Source organism: Gadus chalcogrammus, chromosome 5 (genome assembly GCF_026213295.1).
Source record: "Gadus chalcogrammus isolate NIFS_2021 chromosome 5, NIFS_Gcha_1.0, whole genome shotgun sequence".
Classification (NCBI taxonomy): Eukaryota; Metazoa; Chordata; class Actinopteri; order Gadiformes; family Gadidae; genus Gadus; species Gadus chalcogrammus.
In genome coordinates this window covers 23,828,700-23,846,554 of record NC_079416.1, presented here as the reverse complement: position 1 = coordinate 23,846,554, position 17,855 = coordinate 23,828,700, and the positions used below count along the sequence as shown (strand labels likewise).

Sequence of the window (17,855 nt, the reverse complement as noted above, 5' to 3'; positions counted from 1 at the left end):
GATACAGAAGGAAACGCAGGCCCCTCTAGTAACATCTGGTGAAAAAAAGGAATTCTGTTTGCACGACATAATGATCTGTTTGCATGACTTAATAATCTGTGGGAACAATTCAATAATTTGTTGCCATAATTTAATAATGTGTGGGAACAAGATAATTATTTTCAGGCCACAGTTTAATAATTCGTTGGAACAAGATAATTATTTTGTGGCCACAGTTTATTAATTTGTGGGAACGAGATAATTATGTTGTGGCCACGAATTAACAATTATAAAAGGATTGTGTGCTGTGTTGTCTATTGTTGCAGCAGGGGTTAGACTTATGTCAGCTATGGACAAGATATCGTTCTATTTTAACCTCGGAATGAGCAATGACAACCTCAAGTCACTTGCTGTAAGGCACGGAGTTATTCTAAGTAAGAGGCACTTAAATAGGCTGCTAAAAATGCCCGGGTACAGACGAAGACAATATGATGACCTCGGTGAATTAATTACTAATCATAATTAGGTCCTCCACCCATAGCAGGGCCCCTATCTACCTCCACCCATCCCAGGGCCCCAATCTACCTCCACCGATCCCAGGGCCCCTGTACCACCACCCATAGGGCCCCTATCTCTACCCCCACCCATACCAGGGCCCCTATCTTCCTCCACCCATACCAGGGCCACTATATCTACCTCCACCCATAGGGCCCCTATCTACACCTCCACCCATAGGGCCCCTATCTACCTCCACCCATACCAGGGCCCCTATCTATACCTCCACCCATACCAGGGCCCCTATCTACCTCCACCCATACCAGGGCCCCTATCTACCTCCACCCATAGGGCCCCTATCTACCTTCACCCATAGGGCCCCTATCTACCTCCACCCATAGGGCCCCTATCTATACCTCCACCCATACCAGGGCCCCTAGAACCGCTTGCGCATGAGAGTGCACCACCTTCCTTTGTCCTGATTCATCGCTGCGTCACGGGCTGAACAGAAGTCACCCCCTGGCTCCGCTGTCTGTCTCAGGGTAACTTTGGTTCCATTCACTAACTTGTTGTCTTCATATTAACTAATGTGGGATTCAAGCCAACCATGATGTAACATTCTATCACAGGAAAAACATGGCTCTAAAATTGTTTGAAAAAGGTTTTCAACTTCTTAGATTACTTATTATAATTTTGAGACAGTGTTAATCCTTTAGGGCAGGGGTGTCAAACGTACGGCCCGCGGGCCGGATCAGGCCCGCGAAGGGGTTTAATCCGGCCCGCGAGATGATTTTGTGAAGTACAGTATTGTAAAAAAAAAAAAAAAAACTTTTTTTTTTTTTTTTTTTTTAATAAAAATCCTTCCTAGCATTACATGAATTGCATTGACTGGCACTGACTAATTTGTTGTACATTGAACTACTGGACAATTGTGTGTAACTGGAAGTCGCTTTGGAATGTAACGTAAAATGATCTGCTATTTTTCAATGAAAGAAACTGCTGTTCTTAATGTGTCCACTAGAAATCGCAATAGCAATTATGTTAAGCAAGCAAACTTTATACCGGGGCTGAGCAGGGAGCAAGTATAAACAGGTAGTGCAGCTAGCCCGGAGCTACCTTGTCGCTCTGCCTTATGCTACGGCCACACCAACCGCGTTGCTCGCAGTGGATACCGCGAGTACCGCGCCTAACCTGACGCTTGATCGGTGTGTGGTGGTTCAACGCTTCCACCGCGTCACCGCGCCACCGCAGCTAGATGAGTCCATGTCCATGCAAGTGAACGGAGCGTTCCCTCTTCGTCATAACTATCAAACCAAACATCCTTCACATTCACTGAGCAAAAATTATGAAATTAAAATGCACATTTCTCGCTAAAAATGTTTCCATACACGCATTTAATGGCGTAACTATAACTATTTCCACCCAGAATAAAGAAAGATGTCGGCCGTGGCTGCGCTGGAGTCCGAGGTAGGAAACCCAAACGCCGCGTTTGGGTGCATGATAGAGTTTAGATCGGGTTAGATTAAATAATCTCTGATATAAATAACACTAATCGGGTTAAATAACTTCACATGGTGTGTCTGGTGTGTTTCCAGCATTCGTAGTGTTGATCAGCAGAGAAATAGTCCGCCAGGCTGCGTTTACGTGCGTAATTACGTGCAACTTCCGCGCCTAAAGCCCCCAACGCAACGCTTCAACGCGTGTACCGTGCCTAGACCAATGGTTCCCTATGCAAAAATGCCGATTTTCAACGCCCCTACCGCGAGCAACGCGGTTGGTGTGGCCGTACCTTTATACTTCCAACATTATGCGCTTTGGCACTCTCATTGCCCCAAAATGTCTCTGTCAAAAAGACGAAAAGTGGACACAGTGCAGAGTTTTACAAGAAAAATGGTCATCGTACTTTTTATTCACGGAAGTAAATGGGAAACCTGTGTTTGGTGTGCTCACAGCATGTTTAATTTTACAAAATTATGCCATATTTTTACCGGTCCGGCCCACTTGGGAATAGATTTTCCTCCATGTGGCCCCTAGGCTAAAATGAGTTTGACACCCCTGCTTTAGGGAGTTTTAGAGTAGGAATTTATCTTGTATGAATGGTAAACATTAAAAAGTAAAATTGGCAATGTTTGATGGGGATGGTCGAATCCCCCATCTTGACCTTGGTATTGTATGACCCTGTTGTGGAGGTGTGGATAGTCATAACTTATGCCTCGACCAGTGTCTTATTTAAAACTCTGTTCTCCAACTCACTGCACAGAACTGCAATCAACGAAGCAATGGCTCAACAAGAATACAAACTACTCGGTGATACTCTTCTCGAGTACAAAGGGACTGTTTTTCTGTTGGACAACGTCCATTCAAAGGAATTTATTTATGATTTGCCGCAATTCGAAGTCAGAGATGATGACGTTTACCTTGTGACTTTAAATAAATAGTCACAAGGTACACAATGACTTTTACCTTGTGACAAATAAATAGTGTCTCTTTTTCCAAAGCCTCCTGGGCTGAATATGCATTCATCAGTGAAACAGTTTGATTTATTTTCCTCTGTTTCCCCCAGATCTCCACTGTTTTCAACGATGCATCATTACCTGATGTATGGGTTTATTCAAGACTTGGTGGGAAAACTGGGTCACTTTGCTATGTGTCAAGAATCGTCCAGAAGAGCAATTCATCTAGCACTAGAACATAGAGACATTATATCTCACAGAATGTCGTCACAGCTACGTCCATTACGTGAGTTATGCAAGACCAGGGCCGGCCCTGCACACCTGGGGGCCCTAAGCAGGATCCTTTTGGGGCCCTGCTTTGCGGTTGATAGTCGTTTTGCCAAAAAAAAACAAGCAACTGTAAGCATTCATAACCCATTCGGTGTTGATCCCTACCTGTATGAACAAGATTTGCCTCAATTATTTTACTAGTTATTAAGTATACTCACTGAAACAGTCAAAGTAAAGCTTACACACTTACCACATTTTTACACTTTTACTTTACTGTCTGAATGTTGTAAATGTAGAAATTATTGTGAAGCTTTTCTGTTGTTTGTTGTCCATGAATCACATTGTTTAATTGCAACGTAGTATAGTAGAGCTATAAGTGGGTGAAAAAACTAATGAGCAAAGCAAAGTAAAGTTAAATCAGTAAATATGTGTCTGCAGTGATGTTTGGTATGTTAAGTATTTTAAGAAGCTGCATTACCCTCACATAGCCACTAGGAAGCAGGATCGAACACTTAAGCTGCAATAACTACTTTAGCACACCTATAGACAGGGGCGGAGCCATTACGTCACCCCGGCCACGCCCACTTGACATCCCCTAGCAGGGGATTCGAAGTGGAGACCCCAGAGATTTTCACCCACACCCGCAGAGTCATGGGCCTTTGCCCGTGGCTCGAAGTAGCTAAAGTTATATCTCTCACACGTGTTCAACATGCTTCCTCTCTTATGCTCCATAGTCATAGTTACCATACCGAAACATGCATACTTTACCAAATAAAGTAACTGTTAAGAGCTATCCCGGATTTGAACCCTTTCCTTGAAGAACTCTCTGCAGGTCTAGTAATTTCACTTAACAGGGCAACGCTTCGCCCGCTATGGGAACAGGGGGCGCACAACTCAATCTCACCTAGGGCTACCAAAGGGCTAGACCCGGCCCTGGGGAGAGAGGCGATGTCGGACAAAGGCAGCGAGCTTCGTTTAGCTTCGTCACGTACCGTATCATCATCATCGCGGTTGCCAGTTTGGGATCAGTCAAACCAGCGCCTGCACTGAATCAAACATCATGTCTCAGCAACACCGAGCATTACATTAACAACATGTGTAGGGTTGCCAGGTCAGTCAGAATAAGGTCATTTTAGGTTATCATGATCAAACCAGCACAGGCACTGGTTTGACTGATCCCAGTCTGTGGGACAGACAAAATTCTTAATTCCATCATTGTTTTCTTTGACTATTATTTGCAGTATGTTTACACTGTTTCCTTCTTGTTAAACAAATTGCCTTGTGTAAAAAAAAAAATGAAAAAAAAGATTGATATACTTGGTGCCCTACTCACTCTGCGTACTCTAAATAGCAGCGGGCCTGTGCACTAGGATAGGTAAAGTATATCGCTGTGGAAAGTTAACAAGCTGTAACGGTCAACTTCAATTTAGTAATCAAAGTCTTCAAGAAGGAGCAGGTTAATAAATCACAAGGGTCAGAGAGAAGTTGTTATCAAAACTGGGGCGTGGCCTGGCTTATTATTAGCCCATGGACACTGTTCTCGTGTTACTGCGTTTAGCTCCATTCACCCCATGCATTCAACACCAGCTGAAGCTGTGGTTTCAAGCCAAAGTGTTTGAGTAATAGAGTCCAGCTGTGCTCAGATGGCCGTGTGTGCTAGCTGTAGCACTAGTCTGGCCCCTCATTAATGTTCTGTGGGAAAACTACAAGAATCCCTCCCAGTGGAGTTGGGAGAAATATCACTTGACTTAAGATACAAGCAACTCATGATGAATTATTGGGCAAGTCTACAAGGGTTTTCATCCAGAACAGTACCTGCCACCTCGACAGTAGAACAGTTGTACTGTAGAGGTGGCAATCTCTATCAGTTGCCCCCATGCAAACTACATGAGGGCAACTGATTGAGAATACGTTTTGATTAGAGTAAAATAGACGATTCTTGATCAAATGAGAATCAAGATTTTCTTGCTTAGAATTGAAATGAAGATTCTCTCAAGATCTGTTTTCAATAAAATTGTGGACCTTTGGACAACAGAAAGGACACAGTTTATAGCTTAAAAGGCAACAACTTCATGAATCGGACACTGAACATAAAACCATTTTTACTTGCCCCTTACTTGCACAACCTTTGAGCTGTGCAAGTACGGTAAGTCTTTTTCGGTGTGTTTGCTGTGAGTACAATGAGAAAGTTACGTATGCTTCTTCAAATGTAAACCAATGTTACTGTATCAGGTCTGAGGGGGAACTTGGACGATTACTATAGCCTAGTGAAGATGATCCGTCCTATGACCAACATATCTTTTGTATTTAGAGGATTTAATTATAATAGGGAAATTTAACAGCTTCCTTACAATGTTGCATCAGGGGTAACATTAAAACAAACTTCATGTTAAGTTCTGATTGGATATTATCAACACTATGAAGGGCCCCCATAAACAAAATGTTACATGACACTTTGAACCGAACAAAGGTATTGATAAGAGTTAACTCATAACTCTACTCAGATAACATATGGCCTTTGCCTCTACCACAGTGTCGTATTTCAATGTTTCTCCTCCAACTCACTGCACAGAACTTGGCATAATTTGTTTGCATTCAACAAAGCAATGGCTCAACAAGAATACAAACTACTCGGTGATACTCTGTTCACATACAAAGGGGCTGTTTTTCCAGTGGACGACACCAATCAAGTAACGACGGAATATATTGACGATTTGCAACATTTTGAAGTCAGAGATGACGATGTTTACCTCGTTACCTTCCCCAAATCGGGTGAGTGTATTGGCTATACTTTTGTGCAGTGATGAGATGTTTTAATATTTCACAAACAGTAGATCTCTGCAGAAAAGTATCTTTAGAGTTTTCAGAAAACAACGCCGAGTGATCAGAGGTTCTGTGGGGCAGAGGAGACTGGGATCAATATCCAAGTGTTGACACTATCCTAACGGTTCAGGTGGGAGCTCCGATATTCATAGTAATACGAGGCACTGTCATTGACCACTGATTCTACATATCTAATGTACAATTTATTTGATTTCTATATTGTTGAAAATAGGACCTACCATTTGTCGACATTTCGTCATACTCCCCATACCTTATAGTAAGGCAGTAAAGTAATTTCGGAACAAGAAAGCAAACATCAAATTGACATCTTTAAACAAATAAACCCCTGACGCAGACGGGACACGTGAGCGTTGGACCAACCACTCACAATCATTCAATCCTTTACTACAAAAGAAATGCATTGGGTTAAAAGAGGGAGACATTTCCCCCAACTTACCTTCTTCTTACCAAGGAAGGTAACTAAAGGTCATTGCTACAGGCCTGTCAAATAGATTCCATAAGATAAGACGGACAAAAGACATCTTCAAGATAACATCAGGCGTGCATTGCGACACATGTGGTTGAAGGCGAGTTGCTGCAATAGTGGTGGATGTAGAAAAGGCTTTTTTATTGTTTTTTTCACTTTCGAGATGGTTTAATTAGGATGATTCAGCCTCTGTACAACAAACAGCTAATGTTCATATTGCAGATGGTCTGCATAATGAAAGTAGAGCACGTTTCTGGCGTCATTCTATGTATTGTGGTAATACCACAATAGCAAACACCAATGAATTATTTGGTGGTTAATACTTTATGACATGGCTCAGACCATGAGACATTTTACACTAACCCTAACCCTAACTTCCATAATTGACTGAGATGAACTCTTCCTAGGGACCGTATGGACCCAGAGAATCATCACCCTGATCTTTGAGGAGGACTTCCCCGAGCTGAAGGACACCGTCACCTTTGAGAGGATGCCCTGGCTGGAGTACCCGATGAAGGAGTGGCAGAGCTACGACACGCGCCGCTCCCCACGCCTCTTCTGCTCCCACCTGCAGGAGCCGCTGATGCCCAGGGGGCTGCTCAAGAAGAAGGCCAAGGTCAGTGAGAAGGCTGCGTGTGCACGGCCCACACAGCCAGCTACAGCCATGGTATAGGTCAGGGTTCAGACAAGAGCTCAGGAACTACATGGACCCCCACAAAGGCTGCACTCACCAATCCAGGGTCATTCCCTCCCTCTTCAGGTCATTTATGTTTCCAGGAATCCAAAAGATGCAATGGTGTCCTACTTTCACTTTACAAAGTTCATGAAGAAGCTGGAGGACGCAGAACACTTCAACGAGATGCTCGACAACTTCATCAGTGGAAGGAGTGAGTGACTCACACAGACAGGGGTAGACTGGAGGAAGTGACCCTGTAGATTTTCTTATCTGTTGAACTTGTCTTTTTCTTTCCGTCTCATCTTGTCTGTTTCATTTGTCATGGACCAGTGATTGGCGGCTGTTGGTTTGACCATGTTAAAGGATGGCACGCCAACCAGGACCAGTACAACATCCTGTTCCTCCGCTATGAAGACATGATCAAGGTGATCCCTCTGTGCCACAAGCCCAACAACACATCCGTATTCTAGCTCTCCTCTAACGACCTGCTCTCTGTGTTTAGGACCTGAGGTCTGTGGTCGTGCGTATTTGTGAGTTTGTCGGCAAGAATCTTTCTGACGCCGCCATTGACTCCATCATCAAGAGGGTGACCTTCAACAACATGAAACAAGATGACAAGGCCAACTATGAGTTCCTACCCGACGACATCAAGGATAAGAGCCAGGGTGCCTTCCTGAGGAAAGGTAACGGTAGCCTGCTGTGTCAACAACAGGTCCTCATTGCTTTCACTGCGGTTAAATAGAACCGTTAGAGAGCTGGTATTTATGATATGAAGAAGGCTCCCCTGATACTATGGTGGCAGTGTGTCTTCAGAACATTGAGGCCTTGGATCGATGAGGATCGAGACCCAGAAGTCACTGGCGTCCACGCAGCGATCATACGTGATAGTCTAGTTGGGCCTTTAGCATTTTCTTTTATTACATTAGAAACAAAAGAGGATAAAGGAGAAAATAGGACTGCTGGACCATGGATAAGTGCATGGATATCCTGCATTCGCCTGTCAGTTTGACGAAACTGGCATCAGTACCACCAGCGCTCTATGCAGGGTCAAATGCGGTAATTCTAAGGAGCATATTTGTGACTAGAATCGAAATGTTGATTCACACACAAAAAAAGCTTGACATTGTTTGATTTAAAGGTGACACGCGGTAACCCATTTTCTTTATATTTCCATGTCAGGGACCATCGGTGACTGGAAGAACGCCCTGACAGTGGCACAGAGTGAGCGCTTCGACAGAGTCTACAACGAAAGAATGAAGGACCTGCAGCTGAACTTCACCTGGGACATCTCAGAGGTCCAGCAGGGACAGGAAGGCCTCAACAGGCTTTGTTAAGGTGGCATTCACCAACACTTCCAAATAACACTTAAAGAGATTCAGCAAAAAGGAAAATGTTGACGCATACAAACGCAATGGTGACATTTAATTCTGCATGGGCAAGGGTAATATGGACACACTGTTTATAGCTTAAAAGGCAACAGCTTCATGAATCGGAAACTGAAAATAAAACCATTTTTACTTTTTACTTGCCTCATACTTGCACAACCTTTTTCTGTGTGTTTTCTGTGCGTAGCCTACAATGAGAAAGGTAGGTGTGCTTCTTCAAATGGAAACCACACTTAATGTAACGGGGGCCTGTCCTACGAACCTCAATAGGGTTAGCAAGGTATGTTGAGCTCAAAGCCTGGGTTAGCTGGACCACGAAAGTCGATCTCTTTAAGCGTCGCTGTATCACCATGGTGACTTATGCTCGCAACCAAACCTGGTCGGGAGCAGGTTTTCAGAGTTTTTTGGGAATTTTGCTCGGTCACCACTGAGTTCAACCGAGATGGCGAGTTCGCCGTCCGAGGAAAAGGGGCGTGTTTGTGCGTGTCGCTAGGCAACGTCCTCGGACCTCCGAGAGGGATGGATGATAAAACGCAGCATTAACAGTGCGTTCCAGAGCCCATCCAAACCAGTGGGACGTGGCACTTATCCTACCTCCAACCTACCGCCTGTCGAAGTGGAACATCCCACGGTCGAAGTGGAACCTCCTACTATCGAACTGGGGGTGATCGACCTACCCCCACTCACCAAGTAGGAGCTCGTACAGTTCAGGTAGGATAAGTCCCACATCCCATTGCTTTGGATGGGCTCTGGAACGCACCAAGGCCCATTCACACCCTACAGTAAATACGGATACGGACCGTTTCGTCCGGTCCCGGAGGTGTTTCGTCCGTCAATGTGTCCGTCGCCTCTGAGCTTAAGAATCCGGAGTGCTCCGGGAGAAACGGAGCAAAACCACCGGAAATCGAGGCGGCAGTATGGTCAAAAGCCAGACCATTCGCGAAAATAGATGGAGTAGTATAATAATTGATATATTGTATTTAACGTTTTATACTTATATTATACTACATACCTGACCTTTTTTATTTTATTGTTCCCCTGCTTTGGCAATGAGGAGATTTGAGTGTTGATACTGACACTTGACACTTTTTGCACTTTTTTTTGTCTATTTTGGATGAAACAAAGCAAAATCATCTCCTCTACAGATGCCATGCTTGCGATTGTCGATGCCGTTATTTGTGACACGACAGTCACTGCCCTCAAGAGGATGTATTGCGTAACATCCATAACAACGCTGAAACCGCACGGAGGTATGAAGGGTGGTCCCGGAGAAAACGTTTGGTACGGACGGACGAATTTCGTCCGGATCCGGAGGTATGAATCACGCCTCGTTTCCACATACGTATGTTTTTCATGAGGATGGCCGACAGAGTCTTTCCAAAAATTAAATATTTAGAAGAATACATGACACTTTGCTTTGATAGTTACATACCTCTGATTGGAGATTGATTGTCGGCGGTGTCATGCCAAATTTGTACCGGCTGCCAAATTTGTACTGGGCGCGTCATCCATACGTAATCCATTCCAAACCTGCCTGGCAACAGATGATCGCGTCGTCCGTTGCCAGGCAACGGACGATCGCGTCGAATGACGTGAAAGGTTCACGGACATTTGCGAACCTTCTATCTAGCGATCCGTTATCTGTATTGTGCTATTTCGTCCTTGACCTGCTTTAAACACTCAGTTTACTTGCTAAATTTGATTAAACAATTAAATACAATACAAATATTAAGTAAAAATAAGTGTTATCTAGCGATCCGTTTTCTGTATTATGTTATTTCGTCTTTGGCAACATGAGCGCGAATGTTTTTTGAAACCCGCTTTAAACACTCAGTTTACTAGCTAAATTTGATTAAACAATTGAATACAATACAAATATAAAGTAAAAACAAGTGTTATCTAGCGATACGTTAACTGTATTATGTTATTTCGTCTTTGGCAACATGAGCGCAAATGTTTTTTGAAACCTGCCCGGCAACGGACGACGCGATCATCTGCTGCCAGGCAGGTTTGGAATGGATTACGTATAGATGACGCGCCCGGTACAAATTTGGCATGACAGCGGCTCTGTCATGCCAAATTTGTACCGGCTGCCAAATTTGTACCGGCCTACGTCATCAGTTGTTGACAACTTGACAACTGATTTGATTGGGTTGTCCGTTGCCGGGCAGGTTTCAAAAAACATTCGGCTCATGTTTCCAAAGACGAAATAACATAATACAGATAATTGATCGCTAGATAACACTTGTTTTTACTTTATATTTGTATTGTATTGAATTGTTTAATCGAATTTAGCTAGTAAACTGCGTGTTTAAAGCAGGTTTCAAAAACCTGTCTTTTCACGCTCAATGAAGTAGTGCAATGAACGAGCATGAAAGTTCGCGAATGTTTAAGAACCTTCCTACGTCATTTGACGCGATCGCCCGTTGCCAGGCAGGTTTGGAATTTGTCAACAACTGATGACATAGGCCGGTACAAATTTGGCAGCCGGTACAAATTTGGCATGACAGCTCCTCCAAAATAATGTTTGTACTAAAAATGACACAATTAATTTACACTCAATCATTTCACACATACTCTTTACAAACGCCTTGGATGTCGAGGCAGTGGGGTCAGAGGACATCCCCCCTTCCACTCCTACCATCATCGGCAGACCCTCGTTATTGGCGAGAGCCAGCTCCTCCTAGTGGTGAAGGGCGGTGGAGCGGTCCCCCTCCCAGTCGCTACAGGTAATCAACATGAGATTAAAGGTTGGAGCCTAGGCCATTGCAAATCATAGGCTAGATTCACCTGAAATTATTCAAATGGATGATTACAACTTACCACATTGAATAATATTTTTATATTTATTTTTGACTTGGCCCCATGTTCGTAGGAGCGTGCTGGCACCACATATATGGGGGTAAAAGGCATGATGATAGGCTACATGCTATTTTTTAGACAATATGCAGAATCTCTTCAATTACGAATTAACACGGTCGGCTATTTTTTGCCAGCACGCCACCCTAGCCATATTATGGGCAACCGTGTTCCCCTTGGCTGTGATTTGGACTTTGAATTCCTCGTAGGAATTCATAATAATACCATGCTCGCCTTGGATGAAATACATCGCTCTCGCTCGATTAATTTTGCATAAGGGTGAGTGAAATGACGCGATAAACGCCCCTTTTATGTGAACGCGCATTGAACCTTAAGCGGAAAACCTGGTTCGACAAATTGAATCTAAAGTGAGCGTCGTGTTACCATTTAACTCTGATTGCGAGTCGCGTCTCTGTCGAGCCAGGTTTTCCCAAGATAGCCTGGGTATTGTAACGTGCGATGGTGTAGGTCAGGGTTAGCATGAAGGATGCAACATGTGAGATTCTCCTCACGGTACTTTTATTATGCTAAAAGCTTTTGACCATACCACGCCAGACTGTGGTTAAGTGAGCCGCTGTCACGTTAAAATTGTACTGGGGGCGAAAATTGTACCGGCCTACGTCATTGTTTGTTTACATCCTGACAACCTGACAACCTGCCCGGCAACAGACGACGCGATGCAGAAAACATGTTTCCAAACGACGAAATAACATAATACAGATAGCAGATCGCTATCTGTATTATGATAGATAGCGATAACACTTGTTTTTACTTTATATTTGTATTGTATTTAATTGTTTAATCGAAACAATAAAAAAAAATTGCCCGCAAAACGGGCGATCGCGTCAATTGACGCGTCAAATCACGTAGGAAGGTTCTTGAACATTCTAGACTATGAAACCTGCTTAAAACACTCAGTTTACTAGCTAAATTCGATTAAACAATTCAATACAATACAAATATAAAGTAAAAACAAGTGTTATCTAGCGATCCGTTATCTGTATTATGTTTCAAGAACCCTCCTACGTCATTTGACGCGATCGCCCGTTTCGCGGGCAAAACATTTGTCATTTGACGCGATCGACCTTTTCGCAGGCAATTTTTTTTATTGTTTCGATTAAACAATTAAATACAATACAAATATAAAGTAAAAACAAGTGTTATCGCTATCTAATTCGTCGTTTGGAAACATGTTTTCTGCATCGCGTCGTCTGTTGCCGGGCAGGTTGTCAGGATGTAAACAAACGATGACGTAGGCCGGTACAATTTTCGCCCCCGGTACAATTTTAACGTGACACCGCCATTCGTTCATCCGCGGTTAAGCCAGCCGTCACACAAAATCTTTGTGCGCCTTTACTCTAAACAGCCTTTGGGTGGTATCTCGCAACGTTTTCATAATAAAAGCCTTCACCTACGTGTGTAGATATATAGAACACTAGCTGGCGGCGTCTAGAATGTCCGCACTTGCGGACATCTTGCCAGTCAGCTGCTCACCCATAACATTGTGTTGGTAGTGGTACATGTACTTTATAAATAACCTTAACTTGCTACATTTTCAACCGTTTTACCAACGGTTGGGTTTCTTACAAACCTTATTAACGTGGTTATAATATTGTACCAATTTTAGAACATTTCAATTTTTTTAGAATCTAACATAATTATTCATCAGTATCAAGTTTGCAGTGCCGTTACTACATCTCTGACGTTTATAACAAAACAAACCGTTTGAAAATGTAGCAAGGTGGTTAAGGTTATTTAAAAAGTACATGTACCACTACCAAGTCAACAGTGTTATTGGTGAGCAGCGACTGTGGCAAGTTGGCCGCCAGTGCGGACCTTCGACTCCATTGGCCAGCAGAATATGCATGTGTACGATCATTCTCACGATGGATCTTGCAAGCCATCGTAAATTTCTTTGGAGCGCTTCGAACGCGCGTTCACTGCATTCACGACGTTCGTAGGATTGTAACCGTCTACTGACACGGTGCTGAAATGGGCTCCGTAGGAGGGGGCGACGCAGGAATGATGCAGGAAAATGGGGTTAAAAAGCGTTAAAATATCTCCCCATCAAGCCCATCAACAGAATAGCCTACGAAAAGAATAGACTGCAATAATATGAATGCTAAAGATATTAAAACACAATTGATTAGGCCTAGGCTGACATATGCTACATTAGTCCTTATCCTGAAAGCCCTACTACATTTTTTCAAGGCATTTTCCCCCCTGAAATAATTACAAAAATAGCTTGATGTAAAACAAAAAATGCAAAATTCCATTAATTCAGTAGCATTCAAACTCAGATTCTGGGCATTGAAACCCGGCTATTGCTGACCCGATTAGGAGAGCTTGGCCTAGATCCTGCCCATATTGTTGGGCAGGATGATGTATAGGCCTTTTTACACTGCCAAGCCGGACACCCGCATGCAAGAATGAGCTCACGTCTGAGTAAAGGCTACAAACGAAATTAACTATTTAAAAGTGCAAAAACTTCAACTTATTGTTCATTTTGCTGAGCACTTGTTTTTTATCCCGACAAAAGCCTCATAAGGAAAGTTCCTCTGCGTCTCTCGTAGGCCTACCATCTTTCAAGGTATTTTTTAATGTGACTACATAACCTCTCACATGATCAGCAGCTCGCGGATTTCACTTACACCGAAACAGCCTGCCCTGGCCATCATATCCCTTCTTCTCCGGGTAGGCTATACTAGGTTATTAACTTATCCTGGAAATGATAGTATATTAAACAAATCCCAGCACCACACCAAAAGGAGGCAGCAAATCAGAGCTAAACATATCTATCTGCTAATTTCCACATGGTAAGAGAGCAACACAAAACAGGTTTATAATATTTGGCTGTTTTATTTTCTTTAAATCAAGCAGGTTACATTTCATTCGTTTTTACACAATCTGATATTTGGAGGCATTTGCAAATATGCTCATAAATTACATGATTTGTAATCCCAAAGAATGAGGTGGTTAATGATCAATATTGGGATCAACAGTGATCACGCTACTAATGTAGGCATTACGTATGCAGGCAGAAAAAGAAAAGTTCCCATTAAGGTCTCATGTGAAACACCACAGGTCTGAAATACTCAGGAACACATGAAAATGGCACAAAAATGAATTTCACTCTCCAACCTTTTGCTAAAGAGACGTTGACAGGCCCACAGAGAGCCTGGAGCTCACGGGACAACATGCACACACATTCTGCTTCATGAAGAGGTCAGATTATCGTCAGACCATAGACATTACATGTAAGGACACTGAACATTTGGCCGGATTACACATAGAAATGCAATCCAAAACAAAATGGGTAAAGATAAAGCATGTTTATTGATGCGGCAAACAAAGGTACTTCAAGACCTCAAAGAATTAAACTCAAAACGCAGATGAGGTAAAAGAAGAAACTTCTAAATTAAAGTGGAGCGACCCAGGGACAAGTCTGGTTTGGGTTAAAGATTATGGATGGTTAACTTTGTGTAACGTGTTTGGACAAGCAAGTTTAGGTTTTAGGCAAGCGAGTTTAGGCAAGCGACTTCAGGTATTAGGCAAGCGAGTCAAGCCAAGCGAGTTTAGGTATTAGGCAAGCGAGTCAAGCTAAGCGAGTTTAGGTATTAGGCAAGCGAGCTCAGGCAAGCGAGTCAAGCTAAGCGAGTTTAGGTATTAGGCAAGCGAGTTTAGGCAAGCGAGTTTAGGCAAGCGAGTTTAGGCAAGCGAGTTTAGGCAAGCGAGTTTAGGCAAGCGAGTTTAGGCAAGCGAGTTTAGGCAAGCGAGTTCAGGCAAGCGAGTTCAGGCAAGCGAGTTCAGGTATTAGGCAAGCGAGTTCAGGCAAGCGAGTTCAGGTATTAGGCAAGCGAGTTTAGGCAAGCAAGTTCAGGTTTTATGCAAGCGAGTTTAGGTTTTATGCAAGCGAGTTTAGACAAGCGAGTTTAGGCAAGCGAGTTTAGGTAAGAGAGTCAAGTTACTTTAGGCCTCACTTTATTTGCGGTTAAATTGCGGCATTAGGTTTAGAAAGAAGGTTAAGATCCAGGCTCAGGTTTGCTTCCAGCCTCGTCCCTCTAGTCGCTCCCTATAAAGAGGGTTCCCAGCTACCGTGTTAAAATACAACAGCTGGGATTACAGATATGGAGTACAGAAATAAATGACAAAGATTGATTCAAACATTCTTCCCCCAAAATGTGGTGCAACATAAAATGGAGAAAATAATGACTTTCTCTCCATTGAAACCCAGTCATATCTTACGATCTCACGAGGTCCCGCCGCAAGGGGCGGACTTACGAGCTCTATAGAGTGTGCACTGTGTTGATGTTGGGTGTGGATTAATGTGCTGGTGTAGCCATCCAGGGATCCTCAGGGTTTATGGGAGTAGGACACACTGGTGTAGTTCAGTACTGTGAAGTAAATTGATGCAAAAAGTAGAATCAGTGTCAAGGGCAATCAAATGTCGATAAATGCAGGAACAGCCCCATCTGGTCTCAATCAGCATTTGATTTCATAGACTTAAATTAGCGAAAAAACAAGCATTTATTTACCGCAACAGTCCTAGTGCTGGAGAACCAGGTTTCAAAAAAATTCAACACGAGCCTCCAGGTGCATTGGAGTTACTGCATTTAATTAACTTTAATTTAATTAAGAGCACACTAGTCAGAGGAGATGTTCACAGAAAAGACTTGTCTTCAGACCTTTATAAAGATCAGGAGGGATTATATAATTGCCGTTTGACGCGTTAGGTCTGTTCAAGGAGGAAGTGAATATTTACCAGCGTTGGGTCTCTGCACCATGACACCCAGCTGCCGCACATCTGGTCTCCCTTAAAGTCGCCTGAGGGAGAGGTCAATTTAACTGAACCTAAGGGGAAAGGGTCACATGAAAAGGTAAGGATAAATCAAAGCTCAACATAGAAAGGATGAAAACAAGCATTGTCCAACATGGGGTTCGGCGATATCTTGATGTAAAAACATTTAGGTGTACGATCCAATCAAAAACAGGCTCTTCTTATCATGTTTCCAATGTACCCCGAGTTGCTACGCCCTCATCAGCCACCAGGTGGCAGACTTGATTTTGTCAGTAGAAGGAGCAAAATAATCATCCAGCTTGATTACAGCAATAGTAGAGGAGCGAGTCAAAATAATTCGTTCGAGCACCTTCAGCCATTGGCTATTGTTCAAGGACATCCCGCTGATTGGCTGAAGTCAGATCTTATTCTCTAGAAAGTTTGTTACAGAAGAAGCCCCTAGTATCAAAGCAACATACCCGCCAAACAAAACTAACCTTTTTGAATAAATGAAAATGTCTTCAAGATGGCGAATCCAGTATCTTACCGGTTCCACATGGAGTCTCTAGACCGCTGCGCTGCAGGCCTTAGGTCCGTCCTCTGCTCCGGGACGAGGTCCTGAGTATAAAGAACCAGTCAGTCATCAAGCTGCTTGGTGTCTTCAAAGAGGTGGAGGTTTGACCGCCTGCACCTTGAGGACGCTGTGGATACGGTGTGGGACCATTTATCAGCGGATCTGAACTGCAGAACTTTAATCACATCAGCTGTAGATTTATATACCTTCTCCGGAAAGATGAGGGGGGGGGGGGGGGGGGGGGGGGGTCGTCAGCCCCTGAGCAGTGATCTTCATCCCAGTGACTCCTTCAATCCTGCTGGAGCAAACACTGTTACTATTTGGAGATGACCCAGCTACCCTAGTGTACTCACTACCCTAGTGTACTCACTACTAAGTGATACAACCCTGTTCAGCGTTTCCCCCAGACAATGTCTTAGTCAAGGTGGGGGGAGGGGGGTCTTCGGTGAGGGTTACAGTTTGCAATAATACATACAACCGCCTTTTCAATTGCATTCAAAATGCTTTATGGCACGACTATTGTTTTGAACAGTATACAGTATTACCGACAAATTATTTATCTATATTTTTGTACTTTAGGAAAGTATGTTTTCTTTCCCTACGAGTTTTGCACTTTGTTATTGCATAATTATTTTTTATACATAATTTTTCTACATTGGTAGTCAAGGCGGGGCCCTGCTGTTAAGACGGCCGTAACCACACAGTGCTGGGGAAACACTGCAGCTACTTGAGTTAAACATTAGAGTTTAGTCCCCACATGGCGATACCACTAGTTCATGGCTGCGCTCTTTGATCTTCTCGTTGATCAGATTGACCTGAGGAAGAGCTTACCTTCCATGGACGAGGAGCTGGTTGGTCTAATCACAAGCCACCTTCGGACCTCCACCGCCGGACCCCCAGCCGTCCTCCACCGCCGGGACCGTCTCCTCCAGGACCTCCACCGGGCCGACCGCCTGGACCTCCGTAACGTTTCTTCTGAAATGTGACACACGTTCTATTTGCACCCCGGACATTCCTCCCCGTTCATGATGCACTGGAGAAGAGTTTAGCTTAACTGGATGAGGAGCTGCGGCCCTC

At 43.6% G+C, this 17,855-nt stretch overlaps 2 protein-coding genes and 1 long non-coding RNA gene across 10 annotated transcripts in view; 1 reads left to right on the top strand and 2 right to left on the bottom strand.

The window, feature by feature from the left end:
- The window catches only part of LOC130383196 (adenylate kinase 7-like), a 33,820-nt gene extending 27,440 nt beyond the window's left edge, over nt 1-6,380 (bottom strand). For 4 of the 5 annotated variants that reach the window (XM_056591273.1, XM_056591274.1, XM_056591275.1 and 1 more), the window contains exon 1: nt 6,260-6,379. The gene's annotated coding sequence lies outside the window, so the exon portion shown is untranslated. Of the gene's footprint in view, nt 1-6,259 lie in introns of all 5 variants that reach the window. The other variant, XM_056591277.1, reaches the window with a different exon arrangement.
- LOC130383200 (amine sulfotransferase-like) lies at nt 5,030-15,579 on the top strand. Of its 4 annotated transcripts, none has more exons than XR_008895707.1 (7): nt 5,030-5,969; nt 6,915-7,123; nt 7,268-7,394; nt 7,514-7,608; nt 7,686-7,866; nt 8,363-9,882; nt 11,176-15,579. XR_008895707.1 is itself a non-coding variant. In XM_056591284.1 (6 exons), exons 1-6 carry the CDS (start codon nt 5,804-5,806, stop codon nt 8,515-8,517), a joined length of 933 nt encoding a protein of 310 aa, XP_056447259.1. In that variant the 5' UTR covers nt 5,030-5,803; the 3' UTR covers nt 8,518-15,579. The 4 variants fall into 4 exon arrangements, 2 of the variants coding, with proteins under 2 accessions (XP_056447259.1, XP_056447261.1); XR_008895706.1 differs by having other exon boundaries at nt 8,363-15,237; nt 15,273-15,579; XM_056591284.1 differs by having other exon boundaries at nt 8,363-15,579.
- LOC130383202 (uncharacterized) lies at nt 14,285-16,883 on the bottom strand. Its single transcript, XR_008895708.1, has 3 exons — nt 16,752-16,883; nt 16,190-16,278; nt 14,285-15,821 (listed from the first exon to the last, which is right to left on the bottom strand). It is a non-coding gene; the product is annotated as an uncharacterized LOC130383202 (long non-coding RNA).
- Between the last annotated feature and the right edge of the window lie 972 nt (nt 16,884-17,855).

What these genes read in the sequence shown, in the direction of transcription:
- LOC130383200 (XM_056591284.1), top strand. Translation starts at nt 5,804, where the DNA reads ATGGCTCAACAAGAATACAAACTACTCGGTGATACTCTGTTCACATAC. An exon ending in CGTTACCTTCCCCAAATCGG is followed by an intron (nt 5,970 to 6,914) that starts GTGAGTGTATTG and finishes AACTCTTCCTAG; the next exon opens with GGACCGTATGGACCCAGAGA. An exon ending in CAACTTCATCAGTGGAAGGA is followed by an intron (nt 7,395 to 7,513) that starts GTGAGTGACTCA and finishes GTCATGGACCAG; the next exon opens with TGATTGGCGGCTGTTGGTTT.